Raw genomic sequence first — 18,037 nt, forward strand, 5'->3', positions numbered from 1 at the left:
TGAATATATTTAATGAATTGGCCTCTACTGCCTTCTGTGGTAGAGAATTCCACAGGTTCACCACTCTCTGGGTGAAGAAATACCTCCTCTTCTCTGTCCTAAATGGCCTACCCCTTATCTTTAGACTGTGACCCCTGGTTCTGGACTCCCCGGCCATCGGGAACATCCTTCCTGTATCTAGTCTGTCTAGTCCTGTTAGAATTTTATAAGTTTCAATGAGATCCCCTCTCATTCTTCTAAACTCCAGTGAGTATAAGCCTAATCGACCCAATCTCTCCTCATACGTCATTCCTGCCATCCCAGGTATCAGTCAGGTGAATCTTCGCTGCACTCCCTCCATGGCAAGAACATCCTTCCTCAGATAAGGAGACCAAAACTGCACACAATACTCAAGGTGTGGTCTCACCAAGGCCCTGTACAACTGCAGCAAGACATCCTTGTTCCTGCACTCGAACCCTCTCGCTACGAAGGCCAACATACCATTTGCCTTCTTAACCACCTGCATGCTTACCTTCAGCGACTGGTGCACAAGGACACCCAGGTCTCATTGCACTTCCCCTTCTCCGAATCTATTGCCATTCAGATAATAATCTGCCTTCCTGTTTTTGCCACCAAAGTGGATAACCTCGCATTTATCCACATTATACTGCATCTGCCATGCTTCTGCCCAATCACCCAACCTGTCCAAATCATACTGGAGTTTCTCGGCATCCTCCTCACAGCACACACGCCCACCCAGCTTTGCGTCGTCTGCAAACTTGGGAGATATTACATCTAGTTCCCTCGTCTAGATAATTTTTTAAAATATATATTGAATAGCTGGGTTCCTAGAACCGATCCCTGCGGTACCCCACTAGTCAGTGCCTGCCACTCGGAAAAAGAGCTGTTTATTCCAACTCTTTGCTTCCTGTCTGCCAACCAGTTCTCTATCCAAGTCAGTACCTTGCCCCCAATCCCATGTGCCTTAACTACACGCTAATCTCTTATGCGGGACCTTATCGAAAGCCTTCTGAAAGTCCAAATACACCACATCCACTGGTTCTCCCTTATCTATTTTACCAGTTACATCCTCAAAAAATTCCAGTAGATTAGTCAAGCACGATTTACCTTTCGTAAATCCATATTGACTTTGTCCGATCCTGTCACTGTTTTCCAAGTGCTCTGCTATTACATCTTTTATAATGGACTCTAGCATTTTCCCCACTACCAATGTCAGGCTTACCGGTCTATAATTCCCCATTTTCTCTCTACCACCTTTTTTGAATAGTGGGGTAAAATTAGCTACCCTCCAATCCATGGGAACTGTTCCAGAGTCTATAGAATTTTGGAAGATGACCAGCAATGCATCTACTATTTCTAGGGCCACTTCCTTGAGTACCCTAGGATGTAGATTATCAGGCCCTAGGAATTTATCGGCCTTCAATCCCGTCAATTTCCCTACAAATACTGATTTCTTTCAGTTCCTCCCTCTCATTATACTTCAGCTTTGCGGTGTGATTTCAGACAGTATTTTCTCTCCTCTCCTAAAGAAATACTGACATTGAACTAGAATTATAACATGCTAGTAAAACTACCTTCCATTTGGTTACATGAAGCACGAAGAACACAGACATTATAAGGCTGCTATAAACTCAAAATAGCTTTGGACAATATTAAGTCACAACTGCAAAATTGAGCAATACGGTTGTGATGGTACTGAGAAAATGTAAAAGGTGGGTATATGAAATTTTGAGCTGAGTGGAACTGCCCTTACCTAGTTCCACTCTTACCAATCCAGTGGTAGCTGGAGAATCACTGGCATTGAATTCTCTTCCCACCTCCGTACCGTTACCTCAAGGATCTATCCTTGCCTCCCCCCTCCTATTTCGCATCAACAGGCTGCTCCTTGCCAACATCCTCCAAAGATGTGACATCAGGGTCCATGTGTGTGCTGATGACACTCAGCTCGACGTCACCCCCATCTCTCGAATCCTCCACCACCTGTGTTGTCAGATTGACATCCAGTCTCGGATGAGCCGCAATTTCCTCCAATTAAACACTGGGAAGACCAAAGCGACCGTCTTCAGCCCCCACGTCACAGAGTCCATCCCCTCCCTGGCCATAGTCTGAGACTGAACTACACTATTTAACCTGAAGCCAAACTTTCAACCTCATATCCTCTCCATCACAAACACTGCCTACTTCCACCTCTCCATTCCTGCCTCAGCTTATCTGCTGCTAAAACGCTCATCCATGGTTTTGTAACCTCCAGATTCACCTATTCCAAAGCTCGCCTGGCCAGCAATCCATCTCCATAAACTTCAGCTCATCCAAAACTCTGCTGCCCATGTCCTAACCCATCAGCCCTGTACTCACCAACCTACACGGATTGTAAAATGGTCATCTTTGTGTTCAAATCACTTGGTGGCCTTGCCTGTCCCCATCTCCGATCTCCTCCATCCCAACAACTTGTATTTATATAGCACCTTTAACGTAGTAAAATGTCCCAAGGCCCTTCACAGGACTATTGCAAAACAGAATTTGACACCACATAAGGAGAAATTAGGGCAGATGACCAAAAGCATGGTCAAAGAGGTAGGTTTAAAGGAGCGTCTGACAGGAGGAAAGAGAGGTGGAAAGGTTTGGGCATGGAATTCCAGAGCTTAGAGCCTAGGCAGCTGAAGGCATGGTCATCAATGGTTGAGCAATTAAAATCAGGGATTTTCAAGAGGCCAGAATTAGAGGAGCGCAGATAGCTCAGGGTGGGGGGTTGGGGATTACAGAGATAGGGAGGGGTGAGGCCATGGAGGGATTTGAAAACAAGAATGATAATTTTAAAATTGAGGCTTTGCTTAACCTAGAGCCAGTGTAGGTCAGCGAGCACAGGGGTGATGGGTGAACGGAACTTGGTGTGAGTTAGGACATGGGCAGCCAAGTTTTGGATGACCTCAAGTTTATGTCAGGTACGTGGGAGGCCAGCCAGAAGTGCGTTGGAATAGTCAAGTCTAGAGGTAACAAAGGCATGGATGAGGGTTTCAGCAGATGAACTGAGGCAGGGGCGGAGACGGGCGATGTTACGGAGGTGGAAATAGGCAGCCTTAGTTATGGCACAGAAATGTGGTTGGAAGCTTCAGGATCAAATATGACAGCAAGGTTGCGAACAGTTTGGTTCAGCCTCAGACAGATGCTAGGGAGAGGGATGGAGTAAGTGGCTAGGGAACAGAGTTTGTGGCAGGGACCGAAGACAATAGCTTCAGTCACAACCCTCCAAGAACTCTGTGTTCACTCAACTCTGGCCTCCTGTGCATCACCCAGTCCCTTCACCTCACCACTGGCGGCCATGCCTTCAACCATATAGGCCATAAACTCCTCTCTCTCATCCTAGTGTGCAAATCGCTCACTGACCTCGCCGGACCCATCTCTAATCTCTTCCATCCCTACAACCCAAGAACTCTGCATTCCTCCAACTCTGGCCTCATGTGCATCACCTGCTCCCTTCGCCCCACCACTGACAGCTATGCCTTCAGCCGTATAGACCCTAAACTCTGGAATTCCCTCCCTAAACCCCACTCTCTCTTCTTTAGAACCTCTCTTTAACCAAGCTTTTAGTCACCCACCCCAATATCTCCTTCTTTGGTGTGGGGTCAATTTTTGTCTGATTACGCTCTTATGTAGCATCTTGGGATGTTTCCCTTTCTTAAAGGTGCTAGATTAAAAGTAATGGCAGAGCAATGCAACACAAGAGATGTATTACTGCAGTAAGCACATTTGCTTAAGTACAGTGTTTTCCTATATTGGTACCAAATGTTACATAAGCCTAGCGTCAACAATGAACAATGTTTGGTATCATTAAATCCCAAGAGTCGAAACTTGAATACATCAGTTTTATTAAAAAAGTAACTTCCATTGAGTTTCATTACTGCAGTTTGTATTTTCCATTATAACCATCAGTTGCCAGGACGGCTACATTTGTGCAACTTTGCATTTTATACATTTGATTGCACAAGATATTTATGGATAAGAAAACCACAAGGCCTATTTTAGTTCACCTATCCAGAAAGAACCCTAAACTCCCGCCAATGTGGCATCCAATTCCATGGTTTTTGCCTCCTTACTTTATGGGGAAGTATTCCATGACTGACCAATTTTTGTGTGAAGAACCTCCTAAGATCAGTCCTAAATTTGTCTTTTACTAGTTTGAATCTGTGCCCCCTTGTTATACTTGCAATTTAGTTCAAAGTAATTTTCCAGATTTACCTTTTCCATACATTTACTATCATATACCTCAATAAGATTACTTCTCAGATGCCTCCTTTCAAGGCTTAAAGTTCATGGTTCTGCAGTCTTTCCTCCTAAATCAGACCCCCAATATTAGGAATCAACTTTGTGGCTCTATCTCCAATGCTTGAATGCCTCTGCCATTTCTCAGTGATGAGGGCCGGATAGGGAACTTAAGGTGTAGTCTGACTATACACTTTAGAGTATGACTTCCTTTGACTTGTAGTCTACGGTTATAATGATATACTTCATGCTTCCATTTGTATTGTTGATTGCTGCTGTGCAGGGGTTGGCCATGGCACGTCGGAAATAAGTTCATCACTATTTGGCTGAAACCGCTTCAATCAACTACTGAAGCACAAACATTACTCAAAGAGTTACATCTTAATGATAAAAAGACAGGCTTTCTTGAATATGACCAAATGGGTGACGGGGTCTGATAAAAACTGTCCACTATATATTTTTAATTTCTGCAGAAGGAAAAGCTACTAAAGGTGAGGAACATAAAGCAATTAAATAAATATGGATCACTGTAGTCACAACAGGTTGCTCATATTACTTCCCTATTTAACTTTAAATAGCAGCAGACCAAGAAAGGTCACGGTGGTTTAGTTGAACAGCACACATCACCTCTTGTTTATTTAGTTTAAATATCACTGCAGATTAGACATACAGTATATATAAACAAAGGCTGCTAAATAATATTACAGTCGCAGCAGTACTCCACTACTCCTATCCATAATATCGGACATTAGAGTGCTTCCCTCAAACACACAGGTTCTGCCAAGCTGCTTACACTGCTTTTTAAAAGTTAATTGGCAGCAACTCCGTGCCCTTCATCTTCGTTATTTTGAATCCTTACCACATATCGATTACACTGAAACCCCCATCCTTCAAAATTAGGCAAAATAAATAACCTCCTCCATTTATACAGAACTGAGTGCAGGCATCGTAAAACAAGAAAACGGAAGTTCAGAAAAATAAACTGTGCTCATCAGGAACTGTTGGAAGAATATCTGTATTAGGATTTGCAGACATAGGCCGTTCACTTTTACACTAAATGTATTCTGCAATCGATTGCCGCATTTATCTATCACACACCGAGAATTGGTGCATGCAGGGAGACGGGGAAGAGGCCAGCTCCAAGGACACTCACCTTCTTCCCCATATTGATCGTAAATGGATCTCTTCTTGGGGTCGCTCAGCACTTCGTAAGCCTCAGCCACCTCTTTAAATTTCTCCTCGGCATTGGGCTCTTTGTTTTTATCCGGGTGAAACTTCAAGGCCATTTTCCTGTAAGCTTTCTTAATTTCATCTTCATTGGCTTCAGAGCTGATGCCAAGGATGTTATAATAATTTTTACCCATGATTTTTCGGAAACGCGGACCTGAATCCCCACCAGACAGCAGCGATTTTTCTAGAACAGGAAAAAAAATACATCATAGATATTAGTACAGAAACATCTAGATTATTGTACAAAACTAGTGACAGGCTCTGTCCGGCGGCCGCTCGTGATAAATTCGAAACACGCATTAAAACTTTTTTTTTAAATGAAAAACATTTCAAGCCTAAACCTGGAAATCCATTACCGTAAAATATATTTTTCCTACTTTAAGCCAACACGTCAACCAGAACCACGCTCCGGCGCTCCCGAACTTGCTAACTGCTTCAGTGCCGGTTAGAGCGTCATAAACCCCGCCCACCACTGCTGTGATTGGTCTGTTTGTGCGATCACGCCTTGAAAGTTGCCTTATTTGGAAACCCACCCGCCGTTCTTCAGAGTTGATTGGCGAATGAGGACGTCGATCATCCAGTAATTTAAAAAAGATCGACGGCGATCAAGTTAGGATGAGCCGGCGGCTGTGCGGGGTGACTCATGAGCTGGAATTAGAGAGGAGCGGGCGGAGAGAGAAACTTCCAGAAACATTCTGTCAGGTATCGCTTCCGGTCCCAATCCAAGCTACATTTAAAAGGACGGGACAGCTAGAAAAGGATCCGCTGCTGTTGGCATAATTTTTAGTCGGTTCGGTTGGACTGGAGGAATATCCCTCCCTCCCTTCATGGTTTATTTTGATATTGTAGATTGTCTCCATTTCTATTACTCATTGAGGAAAATAATTGTGAGAAGTCGCACACCAGGTTATAGCTTGTGATTTCAAATAAAGCTGTTGGACTATAACCTGGTGTTGTGCGACTTCTCACATTTGTCCACCCCAGTCCAACACCGGCATCTCCACATCATGAGGAAAATAAGGATAAGTATCGCTATGTACTCCGTTCTCATTTTCTCCTCTTAAAAGCACAGCAATATAGAAGTGTGTTTCCCCTGGTATTGTGCCGTTAACAGGCAGAAGCTCGAGAAGCACCCCCCCCGCCCCTCTACTGCCAGCTAGGGTTGTCCTGGCGCCTTCAGGAATTTAAAAAATCAATGTCCTAGACACTGCGAGTAACCCAGGAGAAATATCATAGGGTCATTTAAAAAATGGTAAGCTCTTTTTCATTTTATTGAACACTTTTGCTTATTAGAAAAATATGAGGTGGTGGTGGGGTGGGGAAGCTGTTTGAGTGGGTGGGGTGGTTGGAGGCTGTGGGTCATATGATGAAACCGCCAAGAATACATCCAACCAGAGTTGGCAACCCTACACCCAGTCAGTCAATCTGTCCGTTCCTTCCTTTTCTCGTCCTGACAGCGTTGCACTGTTTTGTGGGTTATGTACATAAAAACATTAGAAGAAATGGTTTGGGGGAAAAACACATGTTTCTTCAAATTCATTGTTTCTGTGCACAGTTTGTAGAATATAGGCTCCATCCAATTTGCTTCATTTGGTGAGACATGAAAAATAACATAAAATGGAAAATCTTCTGTCGGCCCTAAGATAATTAGCAAAATTAAGGATATTAATCAAACATTATAATTTAATTATTCAAACTTGACAAGTTGCATTGCACAAACACTCAGGACTGGAATAATACTGAATTCTGATGAAAGGTCATCAACCTGAAACGTTAACTGTTTCCCTCTCCACAGATGCTGTTGGTTGAGTATTTGCAGCATTTTCTGTTTTTATTACTGGAATAATACTGTTCCTTAAAGCATTTGATCATCTGTGTCTTTTTTATCCTTATGATTTTCAATCCTGTATTAGATATTTATTTTTTAAGGGAGTAGTAATAATGTTGACTGGTTTTGATACAAGTCTATTCTGCATATTGGCTTGCAGTTGATTTAGAGGATTAAAAATTTGGATTAAAATAAGTGGTTGACATCCTTAGTAGAGGGATAGTTGAGTTAATGGGACAAAAATTGTGTATGCATAATCATTTTTAAATGGAACTTTAAAATGGCCAATCTAGTGGAGGGTCAACCTGTGTAGTTCTGCTGTAAAGCAGGAATAGTTGAGTGTAATTCTACAGAAATTATTCTAAGATTTTACAATTATGGTCAGATCACACTTGGAATACTCCTTTTCAGGCAAAGCGAAGTGTAAGGGGACAAGGAGAGAGAACCGTGAAAGGGAAGCAAAAGTAGACAAGGGGGTGAAGAGGAGGGAGATGGAGAGAGCGAGAGAGAGAGAGATGAGGAAGTGGAGTTGAATCATAAATGGGGAGGGAAAGAGTAGCGACAGAGAAAGCGGGGGGGGGGAGCGTCAAAATGGGAAGAGCCAAGATGGAGCACAAGGACAAACAGGGACAGCAGATATGGTGAGGAAGTACTACACAGTCGTGGACAGGCAGTGCAGCAAGATGGGACAGGGGCACGTGTGTTGTGGAGGAATAAGTTTGTGGATACCAGGGGAGGCTAATGGCAAATGCAAACATAAGATGTAGGACTGGGGGACCACATGTCGGAAGGCAATTGGAGCATCACTCCTTTCATGTCGCTTCCTGTTGCCGTCTTGTACCTTTGAATGCCTGCCCCCACTTGTGAAAACTCAAAAGGAGGGGGGGGGAGAGAGAAAGAAAGAATCAAAAAAAGATGAAAAGACAAATAAATGCATGGACAACCAGAAAACAACATTAAAAAAAGAGGACCAAGAGAGAACACAGCCAGACTAACACTGGAAGCAACACCACGGGAGATCCACTAGTATATTTCTATACATATAATTTAGGACATTTCTGGGATTTGTATTTTTTAAAATGTTTTTACTTGCAGGTGCCCTATTTTGGGAAATAAAATGTAAGGTTCCTGTCAATCACGGAGTAATTGTAAATCACTTGGCTCAATAACCAAATTGTTAAACATCTGTGAATGTGACCAAGAGGAAAAAAATCAGCTGGTTATGACTTGCATCTGAGGAGGCTGTGTTCTCTATCTTTACACTAATTTTGTCTATATTTCTCCCATTGTCTTTTTACTGATTGGCTCAGTGTGTCTTTTTACTGATTGGTTCAGTGTCTGCAATGTTTACGTTTTTCTACTTTCTAATTGGCTATCTTCTCCTTTCTGAATTTTCTGACCAAGCAATTAATCACATTCCACAAATAAATGACCAAATTCCAGTGATTGGATAGAAATCAACCAATGGGTTATCACCATCTTAAAAATTGTGGCCATCGGGTACTTTGATAGCAAACCCAAAAGACTATAGGGTAGAAATGAGTCTGGTCACGAAAATAGGCCTCTGGCCTCCTCTACATCTTCAGGACGAGCTGTCAGCTCCTGTTAGGTCTCCACAAGGGCCGCTGAAGAATACTGAATGGAGCAGGCCCGATGCCTGCCCCACTCACTGGAAACACATTTTGTAGTGGGGTCCTTCAATAGGCGTTAAGCCCCTCATTAATATTTAACATATCTAATGCCTGTTTTAGGAAAAATGGGTGCAACACATACCAATTTCTACCCCTTCAGCTTCTGAATCTCAATCTCAAAATCACAAGACAAATTACAGATAATTTGACCCATCTTAATTTGTCCATTGTGAGAAATCCTAACATCTTTCCCCCATTGTAGCATCTAAAAATTTCTAAATGAGTTCAGGCTTTTTGCCTCTATTTTATCTGTAAGTTTATTCTACAAATTGATTGCTCTTTGTGCGAAGAAGAATTTCCAGATTTTAGTTTGAACCTATGTCTTCTAGTTCAACTCGCACAGTTAAATTTAAACCACTATTTTAACTTTTTTTCTATGCACTTAACCTCTAAGATCACCTCTCAGAAGCCTCTTCTCCAGGTAGACAAGCTCAAGTCTAATCTAGTCTTTTCTCATAAGTCAGATCCTGAACACTGGGGATCAGTCTTGTGGCTCTTCTCTGCACTGCCTCTAGTGTTTGAATGTTTCTCTTGTTTCTTGGTGAGCAGAAATGGACGTGGTATTCAGGGTGTGCTCTGATCAGAGCATTGTACAGTCTGATCATAACCTCCTCTGACTTATATTCTAATATTATTTTACTTATGCAGTTAAACATCCTATTAGCTTTGTTGATTGGGGGTAATATACTGGCATGGGTGGAAGATTGGCTATCTAACAGAAAACAGAGAGTGGGGATAAATGGTTCATTCTCGGGTTGGCAATCAGTAACTAGTGGTGTTCCGCAGAGGTCAGTGCTGGGACCCCAACTCTTTACAATCTATATTAACGATTTGGAGGAGGGGACCAAGTGCAACGTATCCAAGTTTGCCGACGATACAAAGATGGGAGGGAAAGCAGTGAGTGAGGAGGACATAAAAAACCTGCAAAAGGACATAGACAGGCTAAGTGAGTGGGCAGAAATTTGGCAGATGGAATATAATGTTGGAAAGTGTGAGGTTATGCACTTTGGCAGAAAAAATCAAAGAGCAAGTTATTATCTAAATGGAAAGAAATTGCAAAGTGCTACAGTACAACGGGATCTGGGGGTCCTGGTGCATGAAACACAGAAGGTTAGTATGCAGGTACAGCAGGTGATCAGGAAGGCCAATGGAATCTTGGCTTTTATTGCAAGGGGGATGGAGTACAAAAGCAGGGAAGTCTTGCTTCAGTTATACAGGGTACTGGTGAGGCCACACCTGGAATACTGCGTACAGTTTTGGTTTCCATATTTAAGAAAAGATATACTTGCTCTCGAGGCAGTTCAGAGAAGGTTCACTCAGTTGATTCCGGAGATGAGGGGGTTGACTTATGAGGAAAGGTTGAGTAGGTTGCGCCTCTACTCATTGGAATTCAGAAGAATGAGAGGCGATCTTATCGAAACATATAAGATTCTGAGGGGGCTTGACCGGGTGGATGTGGGGAGGATGTTTCCACTAATGGGTGAGACTAGAACTAGGGGGCATAATCTTAGAATAAGGGGCTGCCGTTTCAAAACTGAGATGAGGAGAAGCTTCTTCACTCAGAGGGTAGTAAATCTATGGAATTTGCTACCTCAGAGAGCTGTGGAAGCTGCGACATTAAATACATTTAAAACAGAGAGAGACAGTTTCCTAGCTGATAAGGGAATTAGGGGTTACGGGGAGCGGGCAGGGAAGTGGACATGAGTCTAGGTTCGGATCAGCCATGATCCTACTGAATGGCGGAGCAGGCCCGAGGGGCTGTATGGCCTACTCCTGCTCCTACTTCTTATGTTCTTATGTTGATTGGACATGTTCAGCGTTTAATCCACTAAGACTTGTCGGCCTCCTTCGGTTTCATTCTTGGCTATTTCAACATTATTCATGGAGTATCCTTGTTGTCTGTTTTTGTTCTGGACTTATTACATGCAGATAGCACCCTCTAGTGGTAGTCATTGTATAGCAGTGTGTTATTTGACCTCCTTCCTGTTTGCCCCGGAAGTAGTATTCCAGGGAGTGTTTTTGCTGAGTTGTGAACAAAGCCACGAGGCAGGAATCCGCCTCCATCCTTCCTTATACGCTAGGCAAGACACAATGTCTGAGTATCCTTGTTTAGTAACATGATAACAACCTTGTCAGTGTAGTATTTTGACAATACTTTGTCTTTAAGAAGTTTATTAGTTGTTAGCTACCGAGGTTTAGCTTCAGTGCTATTTATGTATACAGTTAGCCGATTCTGTTTTCATAAACATGTTTGTATCTTATGTAATATCTAATGTATAGTACTCCAGCTCTGTGTACAAAACATACTTTGTCTTTGTTTACAGTTTCACAATTTTATTCAAGTAAAGCTTCAAAACCACACCCTGTTTCTCGGAGTTATTTGAATGAGTGTTTAGCTGACTGGATAAGAGTACATCTAGCGAGACCAGTACAGTGAAAAGACAGCAATACGGCAAGCCGCGAAGAGAGGAGATCCTCCATGTGGAGCAGCAAGGACTCGAGTTAAGTGGCCGTCATCTAGGCGCAGAGTAAGCCATCACGACACAGCCAGCTTAAGTCTTCACCTTGTACACCACACTTACCTCACATTATCATGGCAGGAGGTAATACCGAAAACGCTACTCAGCGAGTAGAAGACCTTAAACAGTTAGATGAAACTGAAGAATGTGACAATCTGTCTAAGCTCTCGTTACTACAGATCATCAGCTGGTTCTAGATCATCAGCCGGTTCACGGTCATCAGCTGGTTCTAGAGTTAGTATGGCCATCGCCAGAGCACGGGCCAATGCAAAAGCAGCGTATGACAACAAAGAAATGGAAATAAAAGTTGGAACGGGCCTGTCTCCAAGCCACATTAGACGCCCTGCAGGAAGAAAGAGATAAAAGTTGAATGGGCCCGTCTCCAAGCCACATTAGACGCTCTGCAGGAAGGAAGCATTAGCTGAGGCACTTTTAATGGAAGCTGACCTTGAGTCAGCTAGCAAAGCTCCCATTCCCGTTCCGCGTCAGAGTCGACTACAGCGCACCACAGACTGTGAGCGACCAAGCTGGCGCACAGTTTACGAGTGAGAGAGATGAAGACCCACATATCTCTACAGGCTCAAGCACACCATATAACATGCCCCATGTTACCAACCAAGTTCAAAATGGACTGCGTGCCCCAAGTCACAGGATCCTCCCCCGCAAAACAGAGGACACCGTGCAGAGGAATGGAGCGCTGAAGAGAGAAAGTCAGCAGCAAACCCCCTCTCATTTCCTTGAGACCCCCAGCAGAGCCCCTACTCAAGGCGACCATGGCATAGGCCCCACCACCTACGACCTTGCCAAATACCTTGCATGCAGCCAGCTAGTGACTACAGGGTTAACCACATTTGATGATAAACCAGAGAACTATTGGGCCTGGAAGTCCTCCTTCCACTGTGCCATATCGGGCTTAGACCTGTCGGCAGGAGAAGAGCTCAACCGCCTTATCAAATGGCTCGGCCCAGAGTCCGCCGAACAGGCTTGCACGATAAAAGCAGTTAATGTGAGACATCCGCCAGCTGGGTTGATGATGGCTTGGGCGAGGCTGGAAGAAAGCTACGGCTCGCCTGAAGCCATTGAAAGGGCTCTCTTTGCCAGGTTGGAGAACTTTCCGAAGTTGACAAATAAGGAACCCCAGAAGCTCCGCGACCTTGGAGATCTGCTGTTGGAACTCAAAGCTGCAAAGCAGGACGGCTACCTACCTGGCCTATTGTACTTAGACACTTCCAAACAGGTAAGCCCTATCGTTGAGAAGCTTCCATTCAATCTGCAGGAGAAGTGGACATCATTCGGGTCAAGGTTCAAGCTAAAGCACAACGTTACCTTCCCTCCATTCTCTGTGTTTGCCAACTTCATCCGTAGAGAAGCCAAAGACAGGATAGGCCCCAGCTTCAACTTCTTCTCCTCCCACACAGCACTTGCCAGAAGAGACAAGTTTGACAGACATGGAAAGACACCAATATCTGTCCACAAAACGCAAGTGTCTTCAACCAAGAACGCAAGGGGTCAGAAGAAATCTGAGGATATGAGCAAACAATGTCCCATCCACAACAAGCCCCATCCATTAAAGAAGTGCAGAGGCTTCAGAGAGAAGTCCCTGGAGGACCGCAAACAGTACCTCAGAGAGAACTCTATGTTTCAAGTGCTGCTCCTCCACGAACCATCTCACCAAGAACTGCAAGGTAGATGCAAAATGCACAGAATATGAAAGTGATCGGCACATTTCAGCACCCCACCTAGGCCCAACTCCTTGGAAGTCAGAGTCATCTCCTCCTGCCTCAGAGCATGGCGGGGAGAGAGAGGGAGCCGCCTATCCGGAGGTTACATTCAAGTGCACCGAGGTGTGTGGAGAAGGAGTGAGCGCAAGAGCATGCTCCAAGATATGCCTCGTTAATGTGTACCCTGTAGGACGTCGCCAGGAATCTGAAAAGATGTATGCCATACTAGACGAACAAAGCAACCGTTCTCTAGCAAGATCCGAGTTCTTCGACATCTTCAAGGTCAAAGGAAGTCCATCGCCTTACACGCTGAAGACGTGTGCTGGACTTTCAGAGACAGCCGGCAGGAAGGCCTGTGGTTATGTTGTTGAGTCAGCCGACGGGAAGATTAATCTCCCCCTTCCTACACTGATCGAATGTAATCAAGTCACCGACAACCATTCTGAGATCCCCACTCCGACTGCAGCTCATCACCACAGTCATCTGAGACGCATTGCAGACGAGATCCCACCTCTTGATACAGATGCAGACATACTCCTGTTGTTGGGCAGGGACATCCTGAGGGTACATAAGATAAGGAAACAGATCAACGGTCCACATGACACCCCTTTCACCCAAAGGCTAGATCTCGGCTGGGTCATTGTTGGAGACGTGTACCTCAGGGGTGCTCACAAGCCATCTCAGGTGAGCACACTAGACTTCCATCTTGGAGAATGGTCGTCCAAGCTACCTTACCCCATGCAGTAGTCAGATCCGAGTGACAGAGAAGTTCAGTCAGATGGCCCAGCCTCAGAACCCCCCAGCGCTGATCCCCACAGACAGCACACAGATGATGCTCACTGCAGAGAACCTGGGTCAGTCAGTCTTCTGTCGCACCGCCAGTGACCACAAACTTGCTCCATCGATCGACGACATGAGATTCCTCCAGATTATGGACAATGAGGTCTCTCGTGACAGCTCTAACAGCTGGGTTGCACCCTTACCCTTCCAGAACCCCAGACGACGGCTGCCGAACAACAGGGTCCAACGTATCCGACAGTCCACATCCCCCGACCAGTGGAGGTACGTCTCCACAGACCTGAACCCAGCTGACCATGGGTCTAGATCTGTAACAACATCCCTTCTCAGCAGCACGACATGGCTGTCAGGACCTGCTTTTCTTCAGGATCCGTCCCTGCACTCCTCTGAACTCTGAGTCATTCGACCTCCTCAACCCTGTTTCTGACTCCGAGATACGCCCACAAGTCACAGCGAATGTTATTCAAATCTCTAAGGACCTGATGAGCACCAAACGCTTCGAGCGTTTCTCCAAATGGAACACTCTCAAGACAGTAGCATGCCTAACCCACATAGCTCATACCTTCTCCCAGCCGACACAAGAGAGTAGCTGCCATGGGTGGCACATCTGTCGTAAGAGTCCCTCTGAAGAGGAGCTCAAGAGCCAAAATCCTTGTGATGAAGAGCGTCCAACACGAGTGTTACTCAGAAGAGTTGAAGTGCATAGCAGCAGAACGCAACCTACCCCCTCGCAGCAGTCTATGGAAGCTGCATCCTATCGTCGACACCGACGGACTTCTCAGAGTTGGGGAACGCATATCGCAGTCTCAACTAGGAACAAATGAAACCAACCCCATCCTCATTCCAGGTCTTCATCACCTGGCTACTCTGCTTGTGCGTCATCATCATGAGGCCGTGAAGCACCAGGGCAGACATTTCACCGAAGGTGCCATCAGAGCAGATGGATTTTGGTTGGTTGGAGCTAAGAGATGTATCAGCGGCACGCTTTTCAAATGTCACCTGCAAGAAACTCCGTGGGAAGACAGAGCACCAACAGATGGCAGATCTGCCAGCCGAGCGGCTACAAGTAGCACCACCTTTCACCTACGTAGGTGTAGACGTCTTCGGGCCATGGGACGTGGTCTCACGCCGCACTAGAGGAGGACACGCCAATAGCAAAAGGTGGGCGGTGATGTTCTCATGTATGTCCACGAGCAGAAATGTACCTGGGTATTCAACCCACCTCACTCATCCCACACAGGTGGCGACGGGAGTACCTCAACACACTGCAGAGCCGACGCAAGTGGCAGGACAAGAGGCCAGATCTCAAAGAAGGAGATGTTGTCTTGATGAAGGACAGGCAAAAAGGAATGAATGGCCAATGGCTATCATCGTGAAGTCCCTTCCCAGCCAGGACGGGAGAGTGAGAAAGGTGGACTTGAGAGTCGTCAAAGAAGGAACAGCCAAGGTCTTCTCTCGGTCTGTTTCTGAGGTGGTCCTTCTCTTGTCGCCAGAGGACTCCAGTGACAAGTAGAGGTAGGATTATGTGGGGTTGTTAACGACCCCAGACGGGGAGTAAGAACATAAGAACATAAGAAATAGGAGCAGGAGTAGGCCAATCGGCCCCTCGAGCCTACTCCACCATTCAATAAGATCATGGCTGATCTGATCCTAACCTTAAATCTACTATCACTCTACATCCCACCCAAACCCATGTGATCGCCTGGGAGAGGCGAAAAACCAGATAAAAAACCCAATGGCCAATTTGGGAGAAAAAATCTGGGAAATTCCTCTCCGACCCATCTAGGCGATTGAAACTCGTCCAGGAGATCACTCTGTCCCTATATTTTCTACAGTACTTACCTTCTGTAAAAGGTGATCTCCACCCCAGCCAGGAACAGGAATAGAACCATCTCCTGAAATCTAACACATAATTAGAACACAAGAAGTAGGAGCAAAACCAGGTTACACGGCCCCTGGGCCCGGTCCGCTACCCACAGGGCCATGACCATTCCGAACCTAGGCTCTTGTCCAATTTCCTGCCCATTCCCCGTAACCCCTAATTCCCTTTACTTCTAAGAAACTGTCTATTTCTGTTTTAAATTTATTTAATGATGTAGCTTCCACAGCTTTCTGGGGCAGCAAATTCCACAGACATACTACCCTCTGAGTGAAGAAGTTTCTCCTCATCTCAATTTTGAAAGAGCAGTGTTCTGGACTTATTACATGCAGATAGCATCCTCTAGTGGTAGTTATTGTATAGCAGTGTGTTATTTGACGACCTTCCTGTTTGCCCTGGAAGTAGTATTCCAGGGAGTGTTTTTGCTGAGTTGTGAACAAAGCCACGAGGCAGGAATCCTCCTCCATCCTTCCTTATATGCTAGGCAAGACGCAATGTCTGAGTATCCTTGTTTAGTAACATGATAACAACCTTGTCGGTGTAGTATTTTAACAATACTTTGTCTTTAAGAAGTTTATTAGTTGTTAGCTACCGAGGTTTAACTTCAGTGCTATTTACGTATACAGTTAGCCTATTCTGTTTTCATAAACATGTTTGTATCTTATGTAACATCTAATGTATAGTACTCCAGCTCTGTGTACAAAACATACTTTGTCTTTGTTTACAGTTTCACAATTTTATTCAAGTAAAGCTTCAAAACCACACCCTGTTTCTCGGAGTTATTTGAACGAGTGTTTAGCTGACTGGATAACTGGATAAGAGTATGTCTAGCGAGACCAGTACAGTTTTTCTTTCCAATGTGTAGCATTTTACATTTTCCTGCACTAAATTTCATCAGCCCAGTTGCATATCTTGTTCAATTTATTCTGTCACTTCTGTACTGCCTCTTCCAGTTCCACTGCCCCTTCTAGTTTGATATCCTCTTCAAATTTGAACACTTTGCATTCAGTTTCTGAATCCAGGGGCATGATTTTGCCAGCCCCGGGGAAGTGGGTATGGAGGCGGGACTGCCAGGAGAATGGCAGAATTTGGGGGCGGGTGCCCAACCCGCCTCCATGCCATCTTGCCAGGAGGCGGGTAGCCATCCCGCACCGGGTCCCGTCTCCTTGGAGGCGGGAAGGGATTAAAGCCACTTAACTGCCTGTTAACAGGCAGAAAATAGGCTTATCACCATTTTACCCACACGTGCGGGCTTCCTGAAGGCTCCGAACCCCGCCAGGGTCACCGAAGTGAGTAGTGGGTCTGCGGGGTGCAAAAGTGCGCTGTGAAGGTAAGCGATGGGTGCAAGTGTGGTGAGGTGAGTATGTGAGGTAAGTGCAAAGTGTTAGAAAAAGTGTACTTACCTTTGTTTTTTCCTACAGGCTTCAGTCGGTGAGTATGCGGAGAGTCTCGCACCTCCGCGGTAGAGATGACAGATGGCTGTTGCATTCTCCAATGCAACAACCATCTCATTTCTGCAAAAGAAAGAGGTTTGATGAGGCCTGAATTCAAGACCTCATCAAATTATAGAGAATGTCACTGACAGCTTAACAGAGCTGTCAAACGATGACAATTTTGACAGATGAAACGTGATACGTTGACGTTCTCTACAACCGGCTTTCCCTTAATTGGCTTATTAAGCCTGCTGGACGAGCTTAACAAGGTCAATCAAGGGAAAATGGCGTGGGTTGGTTAGTAGTTGATGGAGGCGGGACTGAAACCCGACAAGTGGGAGTCCCGCCTCCAAAAGCTCCCCATTGGCAAACCCAGGTCTTTTATGTAAATTAGATATAGTAGTGGTCCCAACACTGAGCCCTGAGGTTTCCCACTCTACTTCTCCCCACTCTGACATAACTCTCCTAACTAGTACTCATTCCCTATCATTCAGCCAGTTTCTTACCCATTTCCAGAGTTTACACTGAATCTCTACAGCTTGAGTTTAAATAATAGCCATTCATGTGAAACTTTATTAAAAACATTTTGGAAGTTGAGGTACACAAGTCCACTTGTGTTGTCACTTTCTCAAAGAAGTTGAAGCGGTTGATCAGGCAGGGTCTTCTGCCTCTGAATCC

The 18,037-nt window shown here is 45.0% G+C and overlaps 2 protein-coding genes across 6 annotated transcripts in view; one reads left to right on the forward strand and one right to left on the reverse strand.

Annotated features, from left to right (window-relative positions):
• The window catches only part of dnajb5 (DnaJ heat shock protein family (Hsp40) member B5), a 64,414-nt gene extending 58,445 nt beyond the window's left edge, over positions 1-5,969 (reverse strand). For 4 of the 5 annotated variants that reach the window (XM_085973122.1, XM_085973129.1, XM_085973133.1 and 1 more), the window contains exons 1-2: positions 5,847-5,953; positions 5,414-5,674 (exon numbers count right to left, since the gene is read on the reverse strand). In XM_085973122.1, the coding sequence (XP_085829248.1) occupies positions 5,414-5,624 (211 nt within the window). In that variant the 5' untranslated portion in view covers positions 5,625-5,674; positions 5,847-5,953. Of the gene's footprint in view, positions 1-5,413; positions 5,675-5,846 lie in introns of all 5 variants that reach the window. The other variant, XM_085973124.1, reaches the window with a different exon arrangement.
• Positions 5,970-6,043: 74 nt separating this feature from the next.
• Positions 6,044-17,013, forward strand: LOC147123440 (uncharacterized). The gene is made up of 2 exons (XM_085973113.1): positions 6,044-6,742; positions 11,334-17,013. Exon 2 carries the CDS (start codon positions 12,127-12,129, stop codon positions 13,237-13,239), a length of 1,113 nt encoding a protein of 370 aa, XP_085829239.1. The 5' UTR covers positions 6,044-6,742; positions 11,334-12,126; the 3' UTR covers positions 13,240-17,013.
• Positions 17,014-18,037: the final 1,024 nt, after the last annotated feature.

Source organism: Somniosus microcephalus, chromosome 2 (genome assembly GCF_052327205.1).
Source record: "Somniosus microcephalus isolate GS21.2 chromosome 2, FLI_Smic_1.0, whole genome shotgun sequence".
NCBI lineage: Eukaryota > Metazoa > Chordata > Chondrichthyes > Squaliformes > Somniosidae > Somniosus > Somniosus microcephalus.